This window comes from Ostrinia nubilalis, chromosome 26 (assembly GCF_963855985.1).
Source record: "Ostrinia nubilalis chromosome 26, ilOstNubi1.1, whole genome shotgun sequence".
Classification (NCBI taxonomy): domain Eukaryota; kingdom Metazoa; phylum Arthropoda; class Insecta; order Lepidoptera; family Crambidae; genus Ostrinia; species Ostrinia nubilalis.
The window spans coordinates 8319180-8345058 of record NC_087113.1 but is presented as its reverse complement, the minus strand read 5'-3'; the positions used below and the strand labels follow the sequence as shown (position 1 = coordinate 8345058).

The following is a 25879-nucleotide window of genomic DNA, read 5'->3' as shown; positions in this document are numbered from 1 at the left end:
ACCTAGAATCAGAACAGAGGTGAATTTTTAGTACCATTTGATTACGCAATTTTGTGTTTACTGAGTTGACCCAAGAAATTTTAAGTAAGTTACACATAATACTTTTTATACTTTACTCGATTGTCTCGCCACAGAATGTGCCAAGTCAGACTATTGTTTCTAAACAACAAAAAAGTGACATTGGACTTATGTAACTAACTAACTAGCGGTGTGACCTACTTATTGAATACAAGTTCAATGTGACAAAAAACACCAACTTGATTTGGTCTGAACGCTACAAATAAAAGAAAAAACCCAATTACGTAAAAATGAACTAAAAAGATAAAAACAAGACAACTTAGTTTTCACAAATGCAGTCGGAGGCATCAAATACATCACCAACAAAAAAAATGACATTGATGCCTCCGACTGCATTTTTAGTTCATTTTTACGCAGTTGGGTTTTTTGTTTATTCAATAATAATTTTATTTTAATCTTTTTAGTTAAATAACGTGCATTTTTGTAAACTACTTAAAAAGTCCTTTATTTTGATTCCCCATTCGATAAGTTTTTAAGACGCCGCTATTTTGATATTTTTTTCATAAACTTTAATATAGCCAGTGTCACTTTCACGATTAAGACATACAGTGTGAGTCACGTTAAAGTGTACATATGAAAATAGATGAAACTAGACCTATTTTTATCGACAAAAAAGAGGTCAAAAAATTTTTGAGATTTTTTTTTAATTTTTTATAGAATTTTTATTCTTCCAATTACTTATTGTAAAGAAAACGTAATAACTTTTAAACTAAGCGGTATATCCTGATAAAATAAAAACAGTAATAATGCTAAATAACAGGCAATACTAAAAAAATACATGAAATACCTAGAAAATGCCAACAAATAATAAAAAATGATACTTTTTGAGAAAAATCTGCTTAAAAATTCGTATTTTTTTGGTTATTTGATAAATTTCTCCAAAAAATGCCCCTACAACATGTGGTTTTTATTACTTTTTATTATTCTCTATCGTATTACTTTTGTAAAACCAAAAATCGCATGTCTCTATCCCTATCACAACGTTTGCAATGATCGTTTGAACTAAGCCTCTCCGGGCGCGCCATTCAACGCTTCGTTAACAACGAAACTGAAAGTGACTCTAGATTTGTAATTTTGATAAAGACAAGTTAGATTTTAAATAAAAACAAAATATTTCGAAGTAAAATAAGCATTTGAGTTAAAATTAAAATTGTCTCTACCTGTAGCGGAGAAAAATGTGGTGGCAGGCCTTTGTTCAAACGATCATAGCAAATGTTGTGATAGGGATAGAGACATGCCATTTTTAGTTTTACAAAAGTAATACGATAGAGAATAATAAAAAGTAATAAAAACTGTCTGTTATACGGGCATTTTTTGGAGAAATTTATCAAATAACCAAAAAAATACGAATTTTTAAGCAGATTTTTTTCAAAAAGTATCATTTTTTATTATTTGTTGGCATTTTTTGTGTATTTTATGTATTGTTTTAGTATTGCCTGTTATTTAGCATTATTACTGTTTTTATTTTATCAGGATATACTGCTTAGTTTAAAAGTTATTACGTTTTCTTTACAATAAGTAATTGGAAGAAAAAAAATTCTATAAAAATTAAAAAAAAAATCTCAAAAATTTTTTGACCTCTTTTTTGTCGATAAAAATAGGTCTAGTTTCATCTATTTTCATATGTACACTTTAACGTGACTCACACTGTATAACGACACCACTCACGCTAAGGCGCAGTCGGGTAAAAAATCATGCAATTTACTTTTAGCTACTGCTAAGTTTTAGCGATTGGTGAGGGTCGCGGAAGTGCCTGGATGCGGGCGCCGCAGGACTGGTCGTTATGGAAATCCTTGGGGGAGGCCTTTGTCCAGCAGTGGACGTCATCTGGCTGAAACGAACCAACTACTCGTTTTATGGGGTCATCATGTCACCTTTTCGCCGTTTCTCGCCCATTTGGGCGTCTGTTATTTGACAGATTGTTTTTTGAAAATAGTACAATCTATACCGACAAACTAAACCGAAAGCCTAGGAATGCCTCGACGACTCTCCGGTGACAGTACTGTACAGGTAGGAACGTTACACTTAGGCCCGGTGTTTTGATTCGTAGTTAAAATAACCAATGGTCAAATTTGACAGATGTCAAATGACAAGTGGTTAAATATCAGAAAAAATGTTTTTCGGACAATGGTTAGCTTGACATTTAATACATTTTATGTGATAGGAGGCAAACGAGCAGACGGACGACACATTTACATTTTGTTTACATTTTGTTAATATTTAACCATTAGTAGCAAAATTTAACAATTAGTTATTTTAACTATGAATCAAAAAACTGGGCCTTAGTATTTTCCCTTTTAAAGAGTGACACATCTTCATTAGGTAGGGTAGACCGGGTACAATAGTACCACGGGTCAATAGTACCATCGGCGATATTTCTTCATATAAGCGACGTTAGGTTGTGTGCATAGCGTCAGAATATGCGCTTTTTGTGTTTCCATCCGCTCACCAGTCGGCGGCGCTTGCGCTGAGAAACGAAGGTATACAGGAAGGATTTTTGTTTTTTGCCCAGCCGCAGTAAGGTTTTACGTCAAATATATGCCTAAGCCTCTCCGGGCGCGCCATTCAACGCTTCGTTAACAACGAAACTGAAAGTGACTCTAGATTTGTAATTTTGATAAAGACAAGTTAGATTTTAAATAAAAACAAAATATTTCGAAGTAAAATAAGCATTTGAGTTAAAATTAAAATTGTCTCTACCTGTAGCGGAGAAAAATGTGGTGGCAGGCCTTTGTTCAAACGATCATAGCAAATGTTGTGATAGGGATAGAGACATGCCATTTTTAGTTTTACAAAAGTAATACGATAGAGAATAATAAAAAGTAATAAAAACTGTCTGTTATACGGGCATTTTTTGGAGAAATTTATCAAATAACCAAAAAAATACGAATTTTTAAGCAGATTTTTTTCAAAAAGTATCATTTTTTATTATTTGTTGGCATTTTTTGTGTATTTTATGTATTGTTTTAGTATTGCCTGTTATTTAGCATTATTACTGTTTTTATTTTATCAGGATATACTGCTTAGTTTAAAAGTTATTACGTTTTCTTTACAATAAGTAATTGGAAGAAAAAAAATTCTATAAAAATTAAAAAAAAAATCTCAAAAATTTTTTGACCTCTTTTTTGTCGATAAAAATAGGTCTAGTTTCATCTATTTTCATATGTACACTTTAACGTGACTCACACTGTATAACGACACCACTCACGCTAAGGCGCAGTCGGGTAAAAAATCATGCAATTTACTTTTAGCTACTGCTAAGTTTTAGCGATTGGTGAGGGTCGCGGAAGTGCCTGGATGCGGGCGCCGCAGGACTGGTCGTTATGGAAATCCTTGGGGGAGGCCTTTGTCCAGCAGTGGACGTCATCTGGCTGAAACGAACCAACTACTCGTTTTATGGGGTCATCATGTCACCTTTTCGCCGTTTCTCGCCCATTTGGGCGTCTGTTATTTGACAGATTGTTTTTTGAAAATAGTACAATCTATACCGACAAACTAAACCGAAAGCCTAGGAATGCCTCGACGACTCTCCGGTGACAGTACTGTACAGGTAGGAACGTTACACTTAGGCCCGGTGTTTTGATTCGTAGTTAAAATAACCAATGGTCAAATTTGACAGATGTCAAATGACAAGTGGTTAAATATCAGAAAAAATGTTTTTCGGACAATGGTTAGCTTGACATTTAATACATTTTATGTGATAGGAGGCAAACGAGCAGACGGACGACACATTTACATTTTGTTTACATTTTGTTAATATTTAACCATTAGTAGCAAAATTTAACAATTAGTTATTTTAACTATGAATCAAAAAACTGGGCCTTAGTATTTTCCCTTTTAAAGAGTGACACATCTTCATTAGGTAGGGTAGACCGGGTACAATAGTACCACGGGTCAATAGTACCATCGGCGATATTTCTTCATATAAGCGACGTTAGGTTGTGTGCATAGCGTCAGAATATGCGCTTTTTGTGTTTCCATCCGCTCACCAGTCGGCGGCGCTTGCGCTGAGAAACGAAGGTATACAGGAAGGATTTTTGTTTTTTGCCCAGCCGCAGTAAGGTTTTACGTCAAATATATGAGCCCATAAGTTGCCTAATATGCTATTTGTTACCAAGGTATTGTTGTCAATAGTTTATCCAGGCTCTAAACTTTGTATCGACAGAAAATTACTGAATTTTAGGTGAAGTTCTCTTGACGACCTACTTGGAACAATTGTACCAGTCTCCATGGGGTCAATTGTAGCGGTACAATCAACCCCGTGGTACAATTAACCCCCGAAACCTTATTTTATACTTACTACCTACATAATATTTTATATTGGTTATAATAAAATAAGTTATTATAAAACATTCACGTGGTTATTATTTTTACAATTTTAGGCATACCTACCTACTGAAATAGTCTAGGCTCATTCATAATTGCATGCATTAAGCATTAATTAAATACATACTTAACGTGTTTTATTAAATAAGTAGGTAGATGTTGATAAAAAGGTTATATAAGTACCTAAATGCCTACTTAAAATATTTTAATATAGGTTTCTAAAACCCTTCTGAATATGTACATTTTAGCTTAATTCAGTAAGTAACTAAGTATTTGAACGTTTTGTTTTAGATGCCTCGGCGTAGAGTCAAAAGTACGCATCGCGGATCAACGGATCTATTCCTTTATGAACAGGCTTATGAAAAAATCTTAAAAGGTCGAAGCAGTTATAGGTATAAATAATCAGGGTCAATTGTACCAGGGGTCAATTGTACCTTCATACAAAAATAGATTTTTCAGTTTTGATATTTCTATCATTGTTATTATGCTTATTGTTGTTTCAGAAGCAATATCCGAGCCAAATAGATGGCATATTGTGTAGAAACAGTTAGATTTTTCGTTTTTATGGAAGAAAAGTTATTGTTTTGTTTTTAAACTTAAGTGTTGATTTTTCATACTTGTTCCTAAATATTTTCGATCTCAATTAATAAATGCTGATGATTGTAGGAGATTAAGAGTACAGAATACCAATAAAGGTGATGATTAGATAAACATAACTACTTTTATTGCCTCATATATTATTGGTACAATTGACCCGTTATAGGGGTCAATTGTAACATGAGACATCGTACAGTTCAAATTCGTTTTTCATTAAGTATTCGAAAGAATAGTTCAACTCTGCATGCTTAAATTTGTAGCTTAAGAGTCTAGTTTTTACAGCATCCTAACAGAATAAGTTATATTTCATTAGATTTCTCAATATTGAACAATTTCCAAAAAATGGTACTATTGTCCCCGGTCTACCCTAGATGGACGCAAACTGGCGATATGACCCTACATTGGTAAAGTCAATTTAGTTAGTCCGTGCCATCTTACATAACAAAATAAACGTAATCAATATTCGACCCATTACGAAACTGCACAATGGCGCTTTGTTCTAATATCATTCGATTAATGACACGATAACAGGAGATCTTTACCGATGTAATTATGAAGTCTACTAGATTCAGCAATTAAGCACCTTAATGGTACAGTCGGCCACAATTTTTAATGCACTTAAAATCTAAAAATATCAATTCAGAAACCAGGGGTTAGTTTTTTTTTTAAATGGTGTCAAAAATATTCAATTTTGGTCGTCAATTAATCAGCTACCGGTTTTGTACACTCAACTTTCATTTATAGTAGTGATAGTGTGGTCTACCTGGCTTACCTGGAAGTCTTTAAATGGACTTCGGACGCAGGTCGGAGGTAGTAAGGACATTCTGTTCAGGTGGGGATTCTTGTATGGCTTTAACTTAGAGTTTAGAGTGAAAGTGTGATTGTGTTCCCCCAGTCAACGAAGCAAATGATGTCGTGCCCTGCGTGCCCAAACAACTGCACGCAGGAAGATTTAAAATTTAATGAAGGCTACTGACAATGCCACTCTTGTGGAGGAGTTTTGGGCTGACACTGTTTAAGTTTGTTGTCGACACGACAAGAAGAAGAAGTGTGATCTGCACTACACATTATTTAGCACCTGTCTGTCTGTCACCACTAAATGTGATGCCAGTGCAGCAGTGTTTACCTCTAACTATAATATTTTGTACCACGAGTTACAAGTGAGGTTTTTTTATTTCCGAGTGTAGTAGCTTTATGGAGGCGAGTATCCAGGTCAGACAGATAGACTCAAGATAGGCGTAATGTTTAGTAATCGCTCGGTTTTGTTTCAAGCACTTTTTGGCAAAACTTAATTGAGTCATTCTTAGACGTAACTATAGTTTAATGCAAAGAAAAAGAAAAAGAGATTTAAACATTAAACAATTTTGTAATTATTTGGTTCTTAGTTAAATGGCATACAATTATAAGTACCTAATACTGACTGTAAACACAAAATAAGATTGATTTAACTAATTAATTTGTGGATATACGAATATTGATAATTAGAAATACTTATTAGGATAGAGATAAATTGAACCTTGGTATAAAAGGGTAAATTAACGTTGTAAGTTTGTGCAACTTCAGTTGTTTCTTCTTTTCCTTATCCAAAAAAAGAGTAACATTTGTAGGCATTAGGTACATTATTATTATTATGATTTAACCACCATTTACCTACTACTTTTTTATAATTTCTTCACCGTAATTTTGAATTCGATAGTTTTAAAACCACAAATGCTTTTTATAAGCCCTTCTGTAGACATTTCAAACATTTCCGAACTGGACACACGGTCACGGCGTGTGACGAGCAATTTCTCGCTCTGATGGCTACTCTACCAACATACGGATTAAACATTAAGGCATTTGTGACTCTCTTACCAGCAGCATAACGTCCAAATTGTATCGGAGAAAATTGTAATTTAACAGCTTTAACTATAGTTTTTGTGTACAGCAATTTGAACCTTAGTACTAACTTTATAGGGTTCAAAATGTTTGTAGTTGTTAACTAAAGGTTACAGACAGTCTGAGCATTAGAAACAAAACGGTTTCTTGTACTTTACTTGCAAATTGTCTAACAAATTGCATTGTCATTTTAATACTGTGATATTAGGCTATGAATAGATGATTTTAGAAAGCCATTCTACTTACTAAAACAATTTAGACATTATTTTCAATCTAGATTCTAGACCCTTATGAATAAAATACCAATTTCGACTCGAGACTTTTATATTTTGCTTACCGAGTCTTCGTTATCAATTTCTAATATTTTTACGCACTTTTAGGTTTAAACGTCCGTATTACAGAACGCTCAATACTGGATGCTTTCTCAGTCATAGATTCTTTCCTGTGATTTTTCAAAATATTGACATTAATTAAACCAATCAAAAACACTCAACCTAACCATGCTTGAAATTGCATCGAGATAATACGGACTTATTCTTAATCCTGATTCATCTTTTTAGATTAGCCAAGAGGCTAACAAAGGTGACTGAATTTCTTCAGCGACTTCTTCTCAGCACCAGCCTATAGTTGTCCCGAAGTGCTGAAAGTGCTGGAACGTGTATAAGTGCCTTATAAAGGGCCTACATACAGATAAATAACTCTAATTTAAATAAGGTCATTCCAATCTTCATAATAACCGACCTTTGGGTCCCAAAACCCACAAGCTAATGCCATTGGCCCAAGGCTGCCCAAATAGAGCTATAAGTTCTAATGTCATAATGAGTGTCACTTACTGCCCACGTCACTGTAATACCTATCATGCATGCCATTTTAGCCCAAAACACATACTCGATTATAGAGTAGGGACACCATAAGTTTAGATTTTTACCGATATTATTATAACAATCGATTGATCATTGCTGAAATGCTGATGACTATCACCATTCCATACTTATGTTGTACCGAAGTGGTGGTAGGGCAAGCTAAAGAGAAGTGTATAAGTGCCCTGGAAAAGGCCTATGTACTGAATAAATAAATTAATAAATTCATTTCAACTACAACGTCAGTCGCAGTTGCGGGTTCGAATCCCACTCGTTCGGCAAATTAAGTATGATGGGTGACCATTCTTTGCTGGTCTTTTCCGAGCACTACAATCCGGGCCTCTTCAAGACTAGAGTGCATCAGCTCTTACAGGGCAGGTATGCATGTAGTATCCTAGACTGCATCTCACTTAACATCAGGTGTAATTGCAGTTAAATACTTGGGTTGTGACACTTGTGACTTATGGCAAAGAATACATTTATGCTTATGGTCCTATGTCCCCTAGATGGGACAGAGGGCGTCTACAACAGTCAAATACTTGCGTTGTTCTGCATAAAAAAGCCTTCCTATCTAAAGAATGTATATCTTCAGAAATTCTTCCAACTCATTTTCGTTTTCCGCGTGGTTATAAATTAAAACTTCGTACATAAACGCATTCATAAGCAATTGTTTAAACGTTGGTTACATAACGTAACTAGTTTAAAGAACAAAAAAGATAATTCTAGCAATTATACGCAAATGAGGATTTACAAGTCATCGGTTGTGAGTCATCGTTTGCAATTATGTATTAAATATCGTATCGTAAGAGATAATTTAAAATGGTTTTGTACAGCCCGATCGAGTTAACTGCGTACCTGGCAGCCGTGACGTCACATCTACGCTCTGGTGCGAGGGAGTCTCATTCCAGCGAGGTGCGCACTAGTGCGCAGTTAGCTTGATTGGGTTATATTCGATGTTATTTGATATAAGAGTTTTTATGAGACTTGGCTGACATCAATGCCATAAAGAATAACATGTTACCTAAGTGTGTTACATAGGATACAGAGTAAGACACAAATCCGTTAAGTAAGTGCCTGTTCGCACTAAAAGATCTATCTAGACTAGACCATGGCTTTAGGAAGACATCGGCACTGCTCATTGTATTGTTTTTGTGAACTTGAAACCAAAATCACAGATGAGCGACTTTACAAAACTACTCCGAAGACAATCCTACTTTAAGTTTCATTTTTTTTTTACTGGTGGTCAAGCTGTAGATCCTGGCTACACAGGAGTTGCAGCAGTGGGAACGTGAAGTGGGAATAGTCCCGTCTTTAGGTTTAATTGAGGTCACCCTACTAACCTTAAAGCGCTTCCTTGTTCCCTAACATCGACGCCGTTGATAGCGTCCTCACTCCTCGCTGGAAGCCCCGACATCTTCCACCAATCGGGGCCAGGCTCGCCGCGCTCAGCCAATCAGAGGCGAGCACCCGCCATCACGGGCCTCCAACGACCAATTGGCAGCGAGACGTCATCGCCGGGATCATCGCTCTGAAAGACAATTCAAATTTAAAATTCGAAAAAAAAAAAAAAAAAAAAAAAAAATTCGAATCACGATTATCGAATAAGGATGAAAGGAAGAGGTTCTAACGGTTATGCAACCGTTATAAAAATAATGAAACGGGCAAATGCATTAACTCTGGTTTATTTTTTAATAAAACAGTTAAGGTAATGTTTGTGCTTAAAAAGTATACCGTTAAGTAAATTCAGTGGAGAAATATTTGGAGATAAGTTCCTTGAAATAAGACATCACCGTTCGACGTTAAGATGGAAAGATTTATGTAATATTATCAAGATCGGAATTATTAAAGACGTGTAAAACCACCTGTTTACACATAAAACGTAGTACTCATACATTATGATGATCATAAACAACATAAAATATCGTAAATCTAGATGACTCATATTTATTTAAAACAATTTCGCTTATACGACGAGTTGTACCATCTTACTTTAACTTTAACAAACGTCAAAAATCTGCCAAAACTACATACAAAAAACACCGTTTATCGTTAAAGTTAGGTGGTGCAACTCAGCCTAAGATTCAGTTCTTTTTAATTTCGTCGTTGTTTATGTTTTCTAAAATCACAACTCGAAGGCAGTTGTGAATATGAATTTTATTAGTTCTTACTTTACCTATTGCACAATTTTTAGAACCACAAACGATATTTGGAATATTTTTCAATGCACAGCTGTCGTGAAAAGTTGCATTTACGACACATATGGCGGATGCTGTATTTATAGTCTCTGAAGACGAAAATTATTTATTATCTTATCCATCCACAACTCTTGGCGAGGAGAAAGCTTTGATATGCAATAAATATCCCGTCGCCCCACACGCCAAGTTCCTATATTTCGTCACAGCATCGCACCAAAATAGATCAGTAATTATAGACTAAACAGCGGATATATTTGTGAGTCCATGCAGTTTCTCCTAAATTTAAAATTAAGATTAAAGTTTAAACACGTGTGAAATTAATATTAAGCTGAAACGACACTGTAACTAGATAGATTTGAAGCTTGTAAGTTCGTAAGAAGACACCCTGAATTTTACTCCCCTGTTAAATTAATCAGACGCAATAATCGTTATCAAAACAAACTGAAGGTACCAACTACTAAACTCGAACTATACTCTTCCGCGCCACACTCAATGTTAATAAAAATATATAACCACATCCCAAATGATATTAAAAATATAGATAAAATATCATCATATGAAAAACAATTAAAGAAGTTTCTCACTCTTAAAAGCTATTATTCCATCTCTGAATTTTTTAATGAAAATATTATGTAATGGTTTGTCTTTGTTTATACAATAATAATAATAATGTAATTGTATAATTTTATAATATTTAATTTTATAATTTTAATGTTTATCTAATTCTATAATTTTAATGTTTATTTAATTTTATAATTTTAATGTTTATTTAATTTTATCTTAGTTTGACAAATAATTCTCTATTTTAATGTTATTTTTAAGTTTTTGCAACGCCTTCACTGGGCGTCACATGTACAATATTATGTTCTTGTCAACCCTTACCCATGTGACATGCAATAAATAATTTGAATTTGAATTTGAATTAGATTAAAACAAGCCTATGGTTGATTGAATTTGAATATTTTCACTAGTTATAAAATTACTTAGAGTACGGAACTGTTCCCACCTCTCGTTCCCACCGTTGCAACTCCTGTGTAGCCAGCATCTACAGCTTGACCGCCAAAAACCCAACCAGTGAAGGTCATGTACCCGCAACGAAATTAATTACTACCCTACTAACTACTACAACTTTTCAAGACTCTTATTTGGGGCTCTTTTTGCAGAAACCCATTAAAAATCAAGGTACCTCTCACCCCACTCTTCATATGCCGTGACCCACGGTGAGGAAGGACACGACCCTGGTTTTCAGTGTGCCCCATGTAGAGTTTCAAGCTTTTTTTTATACAAAAATGCGAATCTACTGGCTCCAATTTGTCTAACATCAGAAATACCTAGCATTCCTAGGTCCAAGACAAAAATATCTGCGCGGGCGGCGTTCAAAAATACTATTTGTTTATACACGATAATGTCAAGCGCTTCTTGACCTCGCGCATGCGCGTTACGTAAACTATGGTGTTGTCTATGGATATGTCAGGTATGTATTGATATTACATAATACTGGCTTTGGATATTGCGGAGTTAGCAAACTTATTTATCATCATTTCAGCCACAGGACGTCCACTGCTGAACACAGGCCTCCTCCCAATGATTCCCACATCGCCCGGTTGGTAGCAAGTAACTAATTGTTGGGTTAATATTGCTGCGTCATCATCATCACCTCTAAATTCAACTAAATTAGTTTCCCTCATCATCATCATCATCAGCTCATTTAGTTTCCACTGCAGGAGCACGACCTTCTCTAATTTACAAGAGGCAAATGGAGGATTTGGCCTACACTCCACAGAAATGTTGGGGAGGCTTGATGCTGCGTAGAAAATGTTTATTAACCCCTGTATTATCTAGGTTCCACAGGAGCCATATTGTTTAGGTCCCATAGCTTAAGAACCATTATCTAAATCCCATCAATCTCTATACCAAAATTCGTCACAATTGCTTTAGAATTGTGTGTAAAAACGTGACAGACAGAGTTGTTTCCGCATTTACCTTACTAGTTATGGATAGGCAAATATTTGGCCGATTTATTTAAAGAACAATCAAGATAAGTGGACCTTGGATTCACGAAGTTCCAAAAACTATAATCAACTTAGTTCTCCCCACGCATTTACAAACCAAACTAACGTTAGGGTGCGTCAAGCTGTCTCTACCAATTGTATTGACATAAATCTAATAACTATAGTTAGTATAAATCTCAATTATTCGAATCAAAATAGATTGGCTATTGACCCCAATGATAGCAAGACATCTGCAGTTGTTTAGGTCAGTTTGTTTTGCTGTTTGTATAAACAAAGACTTAATAAATTACAAAGGATATAAAACACGGCATGCGAAATAAAAATTACAAAGATATTTTAACGACAATACCGCAACAATATAAAAGACATGAAGCCAAGAAGTAAAGTAACGGCTACGAGTAACATTAGATGATGTGTCAAAAGAATTAGAGAAGAATTGCCAAGAAAGGGAAAGAAAGGGAAGAAGACCATAACTATGTTAGCATGCAACGTTTTGGGTAAGGTTTTGTGGCTATAGAAAAGCTCTAAAATCTAGAGAAGACAGAATCTAGCCTTTTTTAGCTTTCTTTACTAATTACTAGTAAAAACCTGTCATCCGCTTTGCACTAGAGGGAAGTCAAACTTTAACTCAAATATTCTTCCGATTAATTTCGTTGCGAGTCCAATGTCAGTTTAACTTTCCCCCCGGATAAACTTGACCTTCACTGGTTGGGTTTTTATTGGCGGTCGCTGTAGATCCTGGCTACACAGGAGTTGCAGCGGTGGGAACGAGAGGTGGGAATGGTTACTAGTAATTGGCTCTTATGAGCACAGACTACTTATGTCCATATTCACGTCTGCATTGAAGGTCAACCGTGCTTACACTTACACCATCATGGCGGGGGCAAACATTGCGTAAGCTGTGTTAAATAATTTCACACACTTCGCTCTAATTTGCGTGTAACCGATTGCACTAACGAAGCGTTTCAAGCGTGCACTGTATTAATTAAACATATAGCCAGTTTTTATGGCTGTATGTGGACTTGTCGTGTTTGTATTTTATCGGCTCTATCTTGCAGTTAACTATCTTTCTCAAGACAGTTACTGCATTAATTCTCCCTCTCAGTAACAGATTGGTTCTTCATGCTTTGTAGTCCTTCGGCAGAAGACCAAGTGTTCTAAAATGTATCGTTTGTTCCAAACAAAAGACGTCCACTATTGGACACAAGCCTTATCCAAGGATTACACCCATGTGCTTCCCACTTCTCACATCACCACCAGATCGTCGGTTTACACTACCTTAACTTTCCCCCGGGACAAACTTGACCTTCACTGGTCGGGTTAATGGTGGTCAAGCTGTAGATCCTGGCTACACAGGAGTTGCAGCGGTGGTTCCCACCGCTAGTTGAGAATAGTCCCGTTTTAACAGTTTCTGTTTACATCTTTTTTTCATAACGTCATCTGGTGTTTGGCCAATGCACAAAAACTTCAACGACTTCTCCGACTCAGTCAAGGTCGAATACGAGCTGAATGGACGTCTTGTTATGTTTTGGGCATAAAAAATATGTGTAACATTATATTAACATTATATTAACTCGCATTACGTCATGTGCTTCATCATCATTGATGGCTGATCTTTGTGTCATATACAACTTCAGTAGGTTAGAAACATTTAACTAAAATTGATTGCAGAGATAAAAAGTTAATTTTAGTTAATTGAAAACTAATTGCGTTAGGGTTAAATTAAGTTTTTGTTTAAATGAAATTATCAGTTAATGAAAACAAACAACCGAACTATCGTTAATTTGGAGAAAAACAAATTACTTTCATGATTAGTAAAGGCAAGTTTGAGAGTGAGCCATTCGATTTTAAATAAAATTATCATTATTTTCGAAGCAGTCAATTCGTTGCGCTAAAAGCATGTTTTTAAAACTAAAATCTAACTAAATCCTGTTTAGTATGTACTATCGGGTTTTCCTGTATTAGCAATGTAAATTGTGTTCTAATGTCGTCAGTTTTCTATTGTCCTCGCGACAGTTCGTCTGTCCGTCGTGTAACGTAGCGGTACAAGAGTGGATGGAAACGCGGTTCTTTTTATTTCTTTTGGTTTAAAAGCCCCAATATGAAGAAAATGTGAGACATGAGAATCATGTGGGGTTTGCTCTAGTTTTGCATTACACCACAGTGTTTAATAAAAGGTATAAAGAAATTATGAGCATATAAATTCCTGTCTTTTTTAAGTACAAATTAATTTGCGTTTTTAAAGATCGGTGTTGGTCGTAGAGCTTGTTCTAAGTCCGCCCGACTCTACCACCATCTTACCTAAGTACACCTAACAACAAATAAGTTCCTCTATGGTTTCTCCTCTAGGATTCAGGGTAAAACTCGCTTCCACCTTATCAGCCTAATCATCACTTTCCATCAGGTGAGATGCAGGCTAAGAGCGTCTTCTTTGTGAATTAAAAAGAAGTAATACAGTGATATTAGCATTAATAAATTCCTATTTCAAGTACAATTTATTTGCGTTTTTAGATATTTTAATAAAAGAAGGAAAGTCTATACCTTGTACCACGACTGAACGTGAGAAGAATGTCAATTCTGCCCACACTCACGGCATTGAGTGTCCGCTAGCAGCTATCCGCACACCCAAATGGTATTTGCCTTTACAGTTTAGCTAGCGGTTAGTTTTATTTATCTGCTGACCAAAACGAATCCTTAACAGCCTACTTCAAAAACGGTATCGTTTGGAATATGCATTTTTGAGAAAATAAGAACAGTTCATGGTAAAGTGAAAAGTGGTGAAGAAAAGAAAAAAGAGCAGTAGGCTTGCGAAACATATAAAACAATCATAGTCCCTAAATGGAAAACCGTGATACAAGATTACGCTACCACTGAAAATTAGGCCTAGAATTTGGCTAACAGAAGCCGTCAAAACATGATTTGGGTCCGTGGCCGAGTCCCCCAGTATTCGACGCACCCGTGGTCGAAGCCCCCGATTTAAATAAATTTAATATCATATTTTTTTCGGCTTTTGCACTAAGTACAGTCAACGAAAACCATGCATGTTTGACGCTATTTAAAATGATGTATTTAATTTTTTGTTAAAAATACTTAAAACTTTTATAATTAAAACTTTTATTTGTAGTTAGTTAAATGTAGAGCGAGTAGAGTTATTTTAAAGACTGATTGTTACAATTATTTTGATTGGGTAAAACGATTTACATGTTATTATAGGTAACCTATAAACCTATGATAAAATTTGATAGGTTAATATAAAACCTATCATATTTTTACGTGTCACTATGGTAAAATAATATTAAACAATAATTTGTACGATCATGTCGATCAGTATAAATATTTATTCGTTTATAAACATTTTTGTGACTGACTGTACATTTGATTAAAAATTGCTTCTATCTGACCGGGGGCGTCGACCACGGGTGCGTCGAAAACTGGGGGACTCGGCCACGGACCCCATGATTTACCTATCTCTTTCTTTTCGTTAGCCTCTCGACGAGCTTCGAACTGATCAGCTGACCTGACCAGCACAGCACGATCTTTTATAACCATAAGATCTCGTGGCCTGTAGGTTCATGAATCAAAATGATGACCTTGAAAGAGCTTAACATGTCATGTCATCACATCCAGGTAAAACTTAAACTTTAGAGCATCATTCACACCAAGAGAATGATAATATAGACATGATGATGATATAAACTAACTAAATTCTTTATTTTACACTACCTACCTATTAAGTCTCATACTCCTATTCATAGACAGATAGTACCTAAATGTATAAACCATATAAGAACAATAGTTATAATTATTATATTTCCCTAATTTCTGATATTTATGTAGGTTTACAATAGTACAACATTTTCACCACCTTATTCTCTACCATTCTCGTGCGTCTTCCTTCTTTTTTTCAAGCAAGAGCTGAAAATCAGTGTTCTGCTCATTTTAGGGCAGTGTCTACACTGAGCTCTCTGCTTTTTTGCATCGCTGCGGCACACTTGGTATAAGTGTTGTTAGCGCAGGATTTTCTTTTTTACTCTTTGTAATGTAATATTCTTTCCTGCTACTCCTGTGTTTATTAATCTTACTTTTTGCTTCTGGTGTGTCAATGTGTTTTGCAAATAAACCATATATCTATCTATCAAGAGGATCATTCAACAAGGTGCAGAGACTTATAAACAATAGCTATCTCTGTACCATCAATCAATTCCAAATCATCACCATCAAGGAAGCAGCACACATCAATACATCCGACCGTAACCCTCAATCCTCAGTCCAATTAATAACAATAATAACAAACCATTGTTAGTAACAGATTAATTAATTACCCATGCCAGCTGTAGGCAGCAATGACCTCAGGTGGGCTTAGTGGGTCAATGGAGTAACATATGGTTATGTAAATCAGTCGAATGAATCAATGGTACGGAATCTATTCCAAATTAAATCAAGGATTTTTTAAAGAAAACATGATGATTTTTGATTTCACAAGGTATCGACGACCTCATAAAGGTAGCAGGAAGGCGATGGATGCAGGCCGCTACCAACCGGAATCTTTTTACAGTCATAGCCCTGAAAGTTTCTGAAAACGGGGGTAGACTACCTGGTTCATAATTTCATTTCATTTTATTGTAATTTAAGATGTAAACGATAAGAATACTTGTTTCTCTCCAAAAATGGCTAGCATTTCCTTGACGGCAGGCCTTGAAATAAGCTATGGTCTGCAATCACAGATTGAATATCCATAATATCATTTTATTAAAGTACCCACCCACGGATAGGGAGGAAAAACATTTCATATCGATGTTATGAAAAAGTAATAAAAAAGATAACGTAATAAAACAAAAGCGCCTTTCTTTTGTAATATTATCAGGAACTTATTTTTTAACACTAAACTATTTATTTACTTACTTGCTGAAAGTATCATAAAAAAGTCACGTCACTTTAGCAATCTATACTAAAATTATAAAGAGGAAAGATTTGATTGTCTGTATTGAATGATGGGCGTCTTAAAGGCCACCTTCTATCAACGGGAGCGCGTGGTAAGTAGGGCATGCAATTCGGATATCCGGATATCCATATTATTCGGATATTCGCCACATTTATTATTCGAATAGCATCTATATAATTATTCGGTCTTTTCGAACAATACGAATACGCCTTTCCTATTCAAACATGTAAAAATATCTGACCGCAAACTACTTAATAAAACTTAAAACTATTAAAACTGCAGGCAAGAAGTTAGCGGTAAGGTTAGATGAAAGGACAAGTGCGCGCAATCGCAGATATCCCTTCAAGTGCCAACCAATATTCGCAAAAATGGTTAATTGCCAGGCATATGGTTTCCGATGGTGCTAGTGTTATGGTGTAGTTATCTCCTGTTGTAATGAGATTTTTTTTTTGTAGTAAATCAGCAGGAGTCCAGTGACTCAGTTGCTCTCAGTGGTCATGGTTTCTCAACTGTCCTGGAATCTACTAAGGAGACTCCTGACACTAGTTCTTTGCAGTCTGCTGAATAGGATGCCTTCAATGGTCATGAGTTGTTGTACTGATGAGTTTGAATTATTTGAAAGTTTATCCTTGTAGCGGAGTGTGTGGCTCTTTATTTCCTCTCTGACTGTGGGCAATGGCAAGTCCTGATAGATGAGCCTGTTGCTGATATACCACGGGATTTGGTAAATCAAACGTATGGCTTTTGTCTGGAAGCGCTCGATTATATCGAGGTTGGAGTTGGCAGCTGTTCTCCACAGCTGTATCCCGTAGGTCCACATAGGTTTAAGGATAGTTTTGTAGACCATCATTTTGCTACTGGTGTTCAGCTGTGACTAGACTCCGACAAGCCAAATCATTTTTCTTAGTTTGGCATCTAGGTGATTCCTCTTTGTCTATAATTATATGCTTTCTCCAAGTTAGCCTGCGGTCTAAGTGCAAGCCCAGATACCTAACGTCCTCAGCCTGAGGTATTTGGATACCATTAAGTTTAACCGATGGGCAGGAGTTTCTTCTGAGAGTGAAGGTTATAAACATGCACATATTTTTCTCCGTTCGCTTTAATACGCCATGAATGGTACCATTTCTCCATTTCCGTCAGGCTTTCCTGGAGATAGAGTGAGGCCGTGACTGGATCGTCGTGTGTTGCCATTGTTACATTGTCGTCAGCAAAGGTTCCTGTGAATGTATTTGCAGTTGTTGGCAGGTCTGCGGCAAACAATAAGTATAGCACGGGCCCCAAGACACTACCCTGGGGTATACCGCCGGACGTTATGTTGCATAGGGCAGAACAAGAGTCTCCAGATCTGACTTCAAAGCATCTGTCTTTCAAATACGACCTAAGTATGTCGTAGAACGGACATGGGAGGTTCTGTTTCAGTTTGTACAATAGCCCTTTATGCCAGACCTTGTCGAAGGCTTGACTTATGTCCAAAAACGCAGCTGAGCAGTATCGTTTCTTTTCTAGTGCTTCTGAGATGATGTTTATGGTTCTGTGGACCTGTTCAGTTGTGGAGTGTCTTTCCCGGAAACCAAATTGGTGTTCAGGTATCAGATCACCGATGTGGGGCTTCATTCGTTTGAACAGTATTTTTTCAAATACCTACCTTCGATAGCAGCGTTTTTTTTTCAAGTAGTTATTGAAGTTAGATGATTGTATTAAGCAAATTGATCCTTATTAAAATAATTATAGACAAAAAAGTGTTTCTTTTAATTTACATTATATTGAAAATAGCAGTATTCGAAAAAATCGTTTTATTCGAAGTATTCGAATACCATAAATTTTAGTATTCGAAATATTCGAATACCAATATCGAACGAATAATGCATGCCCTAGTGGTAAGTAACTTGCTTCTGAATGTATGTAACTTCCTACTTTTTTATATTTTTTATATTTTTAAACCGGCAGACAGTGGTGACTGAGTTTGTTGCGGCGCTTCTTCTCAGCACTTGCCAAATGTTTGTCTCGAAGCGCTGGTAGGGCAAAAAAAGAATGAGACATGTATAGGCTCCTTAAGAGCATTTGACGATTTGCAAGAACTAATTTAATTAGTCTAAACAAATAAAGATAATTTTGATTTGATTTGATTTGATTTGAATCAGTTTCGAAACAACTGGACTGATTTCAAATTCTTTCACCATTAAAATTATACATTATCGCTGATGAACATAGGCTACAAAAAATAATAAATGGATGGATAAATACATTCTGTAACAGACAAAAATTAACACGGGCGAAGCTGCAGGCAAAATATAGTGAACTGTAAAATGACTAAATAAAATAATCCTTGCAATTTTGATGGGAATGGGATGAATTGCGAATGCCTATCGCCTTCAAATAATCTTAAAAATGTTTTCTTTTTATCATTATTTAAATATTTATTCTTTTTGTTTTTCAATATTTTAAAAATTGATTTCCCACGATACCTTAAGAGTATCGATACTTTTGGCACTTTCATGATCCCTACCCACGTGTCCAAGCCCAAATATGAGCCGAGGAAAGGTTTGAGCAATCGCACCCACTCCTGCGCACACCTACAATTTAGAGTATTATTATAACAGGTCTGATTTGGATCACACAAAGGAGTTTGAAAGTGAAATCGTTTGCGAAATTTACGGCAAAAAATTGCAGATCTTTGTCTCTTGGTCACACGGTTGTGAAAGAGTTTTGACGCAAAAATTACTATTTGGTGTTTACTTCCCATCCAGTGTGTAGGGTGAATGATGCCCTTTATCATGAGGTAGTTTTAGGTGTAGCTTTAAAATGTCTAAGCAATAACATTAAAAAACACCGTTCGCCAAGTAGACACTGCTTAATATGCATCATGCAGTCTCACCCTTACCATTTTATCCATTAGTCAACTCTACAAAAGTATTCTGTGACCATTGAATAAAAAATCACTAGAAATATACGATCGTTTTATTCTCCAAAGGACACGCAACTTTTTTTAGATTCGAAACATTTGTTTTTCGTAGGTATAAGGTAGCTAGCAGTAGGTTCTTCGACATACATATAAGTTTCTGTCTAAAATATGCACACACTACAATCATCACTTTACTTGTAAGTTAGTTTTTTGACCAGCATTATAATATTCACAGAAAGTTATCACAAATGAATCAATGTTACATTTCCTGCACTCTAAACTAAACGTTAGTTCTAGAAAATACATTTCCTTGACGAAAGTTAAAGTAACAAAATGATGGAAATCACAGACTCGTCTGTCGTAAACATCATAAACGTAAATGATTTATCGCCAACGTGTGAAGGCGAACAACACTTCATTAAAGTCTACAGGAAGTGAAGATACAGGTAAAGTCAATTAGCCATATAAATACGAGGTACCTACGAGTACCTATTTCGATACTGTTTTGATGGAAAGTTTTACCTTCAGACATTTTGCATATTCACCTTCCGTATTTTTAGTAACAAAGGGGGGAATTGCATCAACTACGTTTACCAGCACTAAAGAGTTTGGAAAGTTTTCTCTTTTCTTCATAAGCTTCTTTAAAAAAGGAAGCTAGTCTTTATTGTTTTAAACTTTCATGGTCACTAACATAATAATAATTATTAACGGGATTGTTACCATGTAACTTAATTTTGAGTTTCCGATATTTCGGCACTGTTGCAAGCGCCATGATCACTTACTCCGTGACGTAATTATTATGACGCTAGTGTTTACCTATTGAAGATAAAGCCTTAGCTTAGGCTAAGGCTGAAGAACCAATAACTGAGGTTTTTTGTATTCTAGGATTAGTCCTAGAATACAAAAAAACCTCAGTTATTGGTTTTAGTTCATCACTAATTGCCTAGCAAAATACAAGCAAACCACAGCGGCAAAGAAGTAGAGAACGTAGCATAAGCACGTGATCTTCATTTCCGCGAGAATTGACACGAAACTTAATTATGTTTAAGAATACCTTAGGTATTCTTAATTATTCTTAATTATTCACGAAACTTAATTATCATTATACCTATGTACAGTCGCGGAATTAAAAGGTTCGTCACCTTAGTGTCGGTTTTCGCTTGCACTAGGTACTGTAAGAGTCAAACCTGCCAACATAACAGTGCAAGAAACAGTGCTGCTAACATTTAAATAAATATGACGTTTGCTAACGAATAAGGTTTTGCTTGTTTATTTTTCTATCCCATCAGTGCAATGCAATGATGACATTGACCAATTGACAACAGCTTTTTTTATTTTAAGAAATAATAATGGCAGGTTGAAACAACAAGAAGGTTTTAGTTTATCAATCATAATAATTTTCTTGACAAGATAAGTCGTCAAACAACTTTGATCTGAATAATTTTGAACTTTACTGACGAACAGTTAAATATTATTTTCTCTAACTCGAGATTATTCTGTAACATAGTTTCAAAAGGTAATAAAATATGTGCTCGCGATTCGTTGAAGGAATCAATTTGAAAACTGACGAACCTTTTCATTCCGTGACTGTACAAAGGTAAGCCTTCACTTACAACTACTGTGCTTAAAGACAAATTGACTGATGGATTTATTCATCGGAAATCGAAATGATCAAGGCTCCCTTTTGTTGAAGAATCATTAAACATAATACCTTAGATGAAGTGTCGATGTGATTAATTTTTGGGTTGACCCTTGCCCGGTAACGATTTGTATGATAAAGAACTAGTTTTGCTATGCTTCGGCCTTGAGAGAGATCTTATCTGTAATGGGAATTTTATTATGGTTAGTAGTAATTAAACTTTTAAGCCATAAAAATTGATGAAGAAAGAAACCTTGTTTAGAGAAAGAAATGTTTTAAGATACTTAGCTCTATGGCTCAAGTATTGAATGCTGATTCAAGAAGTTCTTGTATTTCCTCGAAGGCTAGTTAAATAGTCTACCGCTGGACCATTTGGCGAATCAACTTCTTATGACAAAAAAATGCAATTTCATATTTTTGCTGGGAGATTTTGTGTACAAATTACTACTAATCTATACTAATATTATAAAGCTGAAGAGTTTGTTTGTTTGTTTACTTGAACGCGCTAATCTCCGGAACTGCTGGTCCGATTTGAAAAATTCTTTCAGCCTTAGATAGCCCATTTATCGAGGAAGGATATAGGCTATACGCTACGATTAATAGGAGCAGAGCAATATTGAAAAATGTTGCGTAAACGGGTTTTCACGCGTACAAAGTCGCGGGCACAGATAGTCATTAAAATAAACCTGTAAATGTGTTATTTATGTCTAAATTGGCTTCCTTTTAAAGTAACTGCCCATTTTCACCATCAATCCCTAATTTTTAAGTGACCCCTATGAAAACAAAATTCGTGATTATGTTACCATAGGGGGTCACTTAAAAATTAGTGATTGATGGTGAAAACGGGCATATAAGTTATAGTATACTTTCTTTAAGCCTTTATTATCGGATGAACAAACTACAATACCTTTTTAACGTCCATTATCTTTCCGATCGTAACCTGAAGGGATCAATTCAAATCTACTTCATATTCATGAGGTTTATACATCAAGATCAACAACAATGAGTTAGTAACTGATCTTGGTAGAGGAGACCGAAGAGAGTTGTAACAGGGTGAGCTGTCACAAAGCCGCCTAGCCGACTTCTCGGCGCCTGACAGTTGGCGAGCTGAGGGCTGAGTGTGAGTTTACATCAAACGTCCTCACAAGTCGTCGCTTACCTCTGTAAATGACATTTTGCAAAAAGTTTAGGCTATTAGACAGATCGATTCGTCTTGCGAAATTGATTAAGATGGTGTAGATAACTCAGTTTCGAAAAAAATTTCAGATACGTCAGTTAGAGAGGCAAGCGACGAAGTGAGAGCGTTAAAAAATGAAAATTTTAGTTCTTGAAAGTTTCCGCTAGGGGCGCTGTATAATCCGTCATACATACTTTTTTACGCGCTCACTAGTGAGGACGTTTGATATAAACTCATACTCAGCCCTCTGAGCTGACAACTTCACGCTAACTATGGAGTGTCGAAAGAGCAATAAGTTTGCTAGTTCAATAAACAATCTAAGGTTCAGAGAAATTGATATTGTTACTACATCTCTGTTACAACTCTCCTCGGTCTCCCCTACATTGCAAGGCATAAGATACCATACATAATGCATATTGACGAAATTACCCATATTGTGTGGTAGACACACTTTCTAATGTCCGCATTGCGTTCAAGTTATGAATTCAAGCGAGAAGATGGGATCAGTAACACTTGGTTGTGTTCAAGGCTTTAAATAATTATCAAGATGTGAAGGTTCACAGCTTACAGCCATACGAGTGGGCTACATTTAATCTAAAGATTCTTGAGGCATTTTAGTCGACACCTTTTTTTTTTAAGATTAATATCTTTAGAGCTTTTGCCGATTTTGTAATTTTTATCTGTCACTGTTGCGTCAGCATTTCACTGAGAGGAGCATATCTAAATTATTTTTTTCCAATTCTTCTCCTTATTTTGTTTTTTACCAGACATTTTTAGGAAAATGATAGAGAACTTGTGTTTGGGAGATTGTGAAATTTTGTTTTACAATATTTTTGATGAATTTTAATTAATAAATTAGCCTTATAACCATTTATCTTGCACCACACGTCAAATTCCATCGAATTCGGTGACTCGGCGAGCCATTGTTAGGTTACTTACACTCACTCGTATGATGACCAAATTACCGTCATTAAGTTTTTGGACATAATTTAGCGGATTTTTGTAGATATTACTTGATGCGATTTCGTTTCGTATGGTTTTATCAATGGTTTAATCTTGTAGAGCTCCTTTTTAAGGTCTCAACCGGCTCTGTTTTTCCCTAGATTTCTCTACGCGCTGGTTGAAAAAGTAAATATACACAGATCCTCACATACTTTCACATGTATTAGTAGAAGTAGAATTTTAATGTGTAAGTACCTATATTTTGTCCAAGATGGAGTCACCAAAGTTTTGTTCCTCCTCACGAACAAATGTCTTCCTTAATTGATAATTTACCCTGTAAAGGTATAATTGCTAACATCTTGATCTCAATGATTTATTGGACCAGTTTCGCACTGCCCTCAATATAATCGGAAGGCATAACGATAATTTATTACTGGCCCGCTGGTAACTGCTAGTTAAAGGTGCCATCTTCAGTTACAGCAGCTAAATCAGCGGGAGAAATTGCGGCTGTCACTGAATCTGGATTTACGAGGCCAGTAACCTGTTTCACGCGTGGCTATACAGGGCTGCCTATTTGGTAAAAGCAACGAGCTGACACCGTTTTTGTCAAAAAAAAATGTTTTTATTTCGGGACTTTGGTCCGAAAACATGTCAGTCCCATCGAATTTTAACCTATGAAGCTTACATTGTTTAAGTTTGGATGCTTACAGAGTGGGGAGTGTAGGCCAAATACTTTGGTAAATAAGAGAGCCATGTGCTCCTTTAGTGGAGACCAAAGGATCTGACCATTGAATTTAGTTTAGTATGGGATAATTTAACGATTTCTTTACTTTATACGAACCTCTTCTCAATTCTTTATTCGCTCTCTCATCTTCTCTACTTTCATCATCATGAGATCCAAACATGTTTTGTTTTTTTTTTTATTTGAAGTGAAAACCAGGTTTATAAACGACATTATGTATCTGATGAAGCTCGCGGGAAGCATATGGAATTCTGGATGCGGGCAGCGCAAGACCGGTCGTTCTAGAAATTCTTGGAGGAGGCCTTTGTACAGCTGTGGACGTCATTTGACTGAAACGATACGTCATAATATTGAAATATTGATTTTCGTGTGGCAACCCTAATCGCAAAGTGTCGATACCATAAACACTGTGACCCGATTCCCTCTAATTCATGGAATTGTATCTGAATTAGCCATGACACCGGATTCCTTGCGGCTACGTTTATGTTATTTTAAAGTTTTCTACTTGTCACTTAAATTATGCTGAGAAATATAAAGTTCCTGTTAAGTCAAGTCACATTATGCGGAATTTACAACTGGGCCTGATTCTAAAAATATATTACAAGAGGTTTTAGAGGAGTTTCTGCCCAGAAGTAGGACTTTCCAATAAAAAAGATTAACTATTTTCTTTATGTGTAAGTTTAAGACTGTTGTGCTGTTGACCCGAAAAACAAAGCTTTATGTAGAAAGCTGCAAATAGTTTTATTAAAAGTTGTATTTTTCATTAGGAATGGCCTATGTTCAGCAATGGACGTCATGCGGCTGAAATGATGATGATGACTTGATGACCCAGGTATTCTCAGATATGTAAAGTTTACATGGTAAAAAAATTGTATAGAAATCTTTGGTGATAAAACTTGTTCAAATCAAAGGTTCTGTTGTACAAATAAGTTGCATTTTAATCTAAATGGCATTAAACTTAGTAATGTAGGCGGGCTGTACGCTATACAGATTATTTGTGTTTTTTGCATTCCAAGTGAAGCATGCAAAACCGGCTCTCTTTATATGGCCCGGGGCTGCGCGTGCGCCGCCAATTCAAATGTTCGGAATCGAGTTGAATATAGTTATTTGTAACGAAGGACTTTAAGAGTCCTCGTTGTTTGGAAGTCCTGGGTTCAAATCCTAGATGGGACAGGATTTTTTTGGATTGTTTTCAGTTTGGTTAGGAAGACTTTAGATAAGGGTCCTCGGTCACTAGACACGAGGGTGTTTGTTAGCCGCTAAAGGAAGACCCTGAGAGCCTCACATAACCGACTGGTTCCCCCGGGCCAGTGGGTATGCAATTTTATGCATTTACACAAAACTTAGTATACATCCTTCCTATACACAATAAGGTCAAGAACTCCATCCACTGTTGACTGTATAAACTAGAACCAATTTATCTTTTCTTTATAACTTTGTTTAAAAGCCATTGATGAATTCGGTCATAAATACTTACTGACTTTTAATTTTGTTGATATTTTCAAAAGTAACTGTCAATCCCTACTTTCTTTTTCAGTCTGTTTAATAAGTTAGTTGCTTACACTAGCTTTAATCATCGTCATCATTAT

The 25879-nt window shown here is 35.8% G+C and overlaps 1 protein-coding gene across 1 annotated transcript in view; it reads right to left on the bottom strand.

Annotated features, from left to right (window-relative positions):
- LOC135084560 (uncharacterized) overlaps nt 1–25879 on the bottom strand; it is a 131574-nt gene that overhangs the window by 87874 nt on the left and 17821 nt on the right. Inside the window, exon 2 of the mRNA XM_063979323.1 lies at nt 9080–9267. Within this exon, the coding sequence (XP_063835393.1) occupies nt 9080–9153 (74 nt within the window). The 5' untranslated portion in view covers nt 9154–9267. The remainder of the gene's footprint in view (nt 1–9079; nt 9268–25879) is intronic.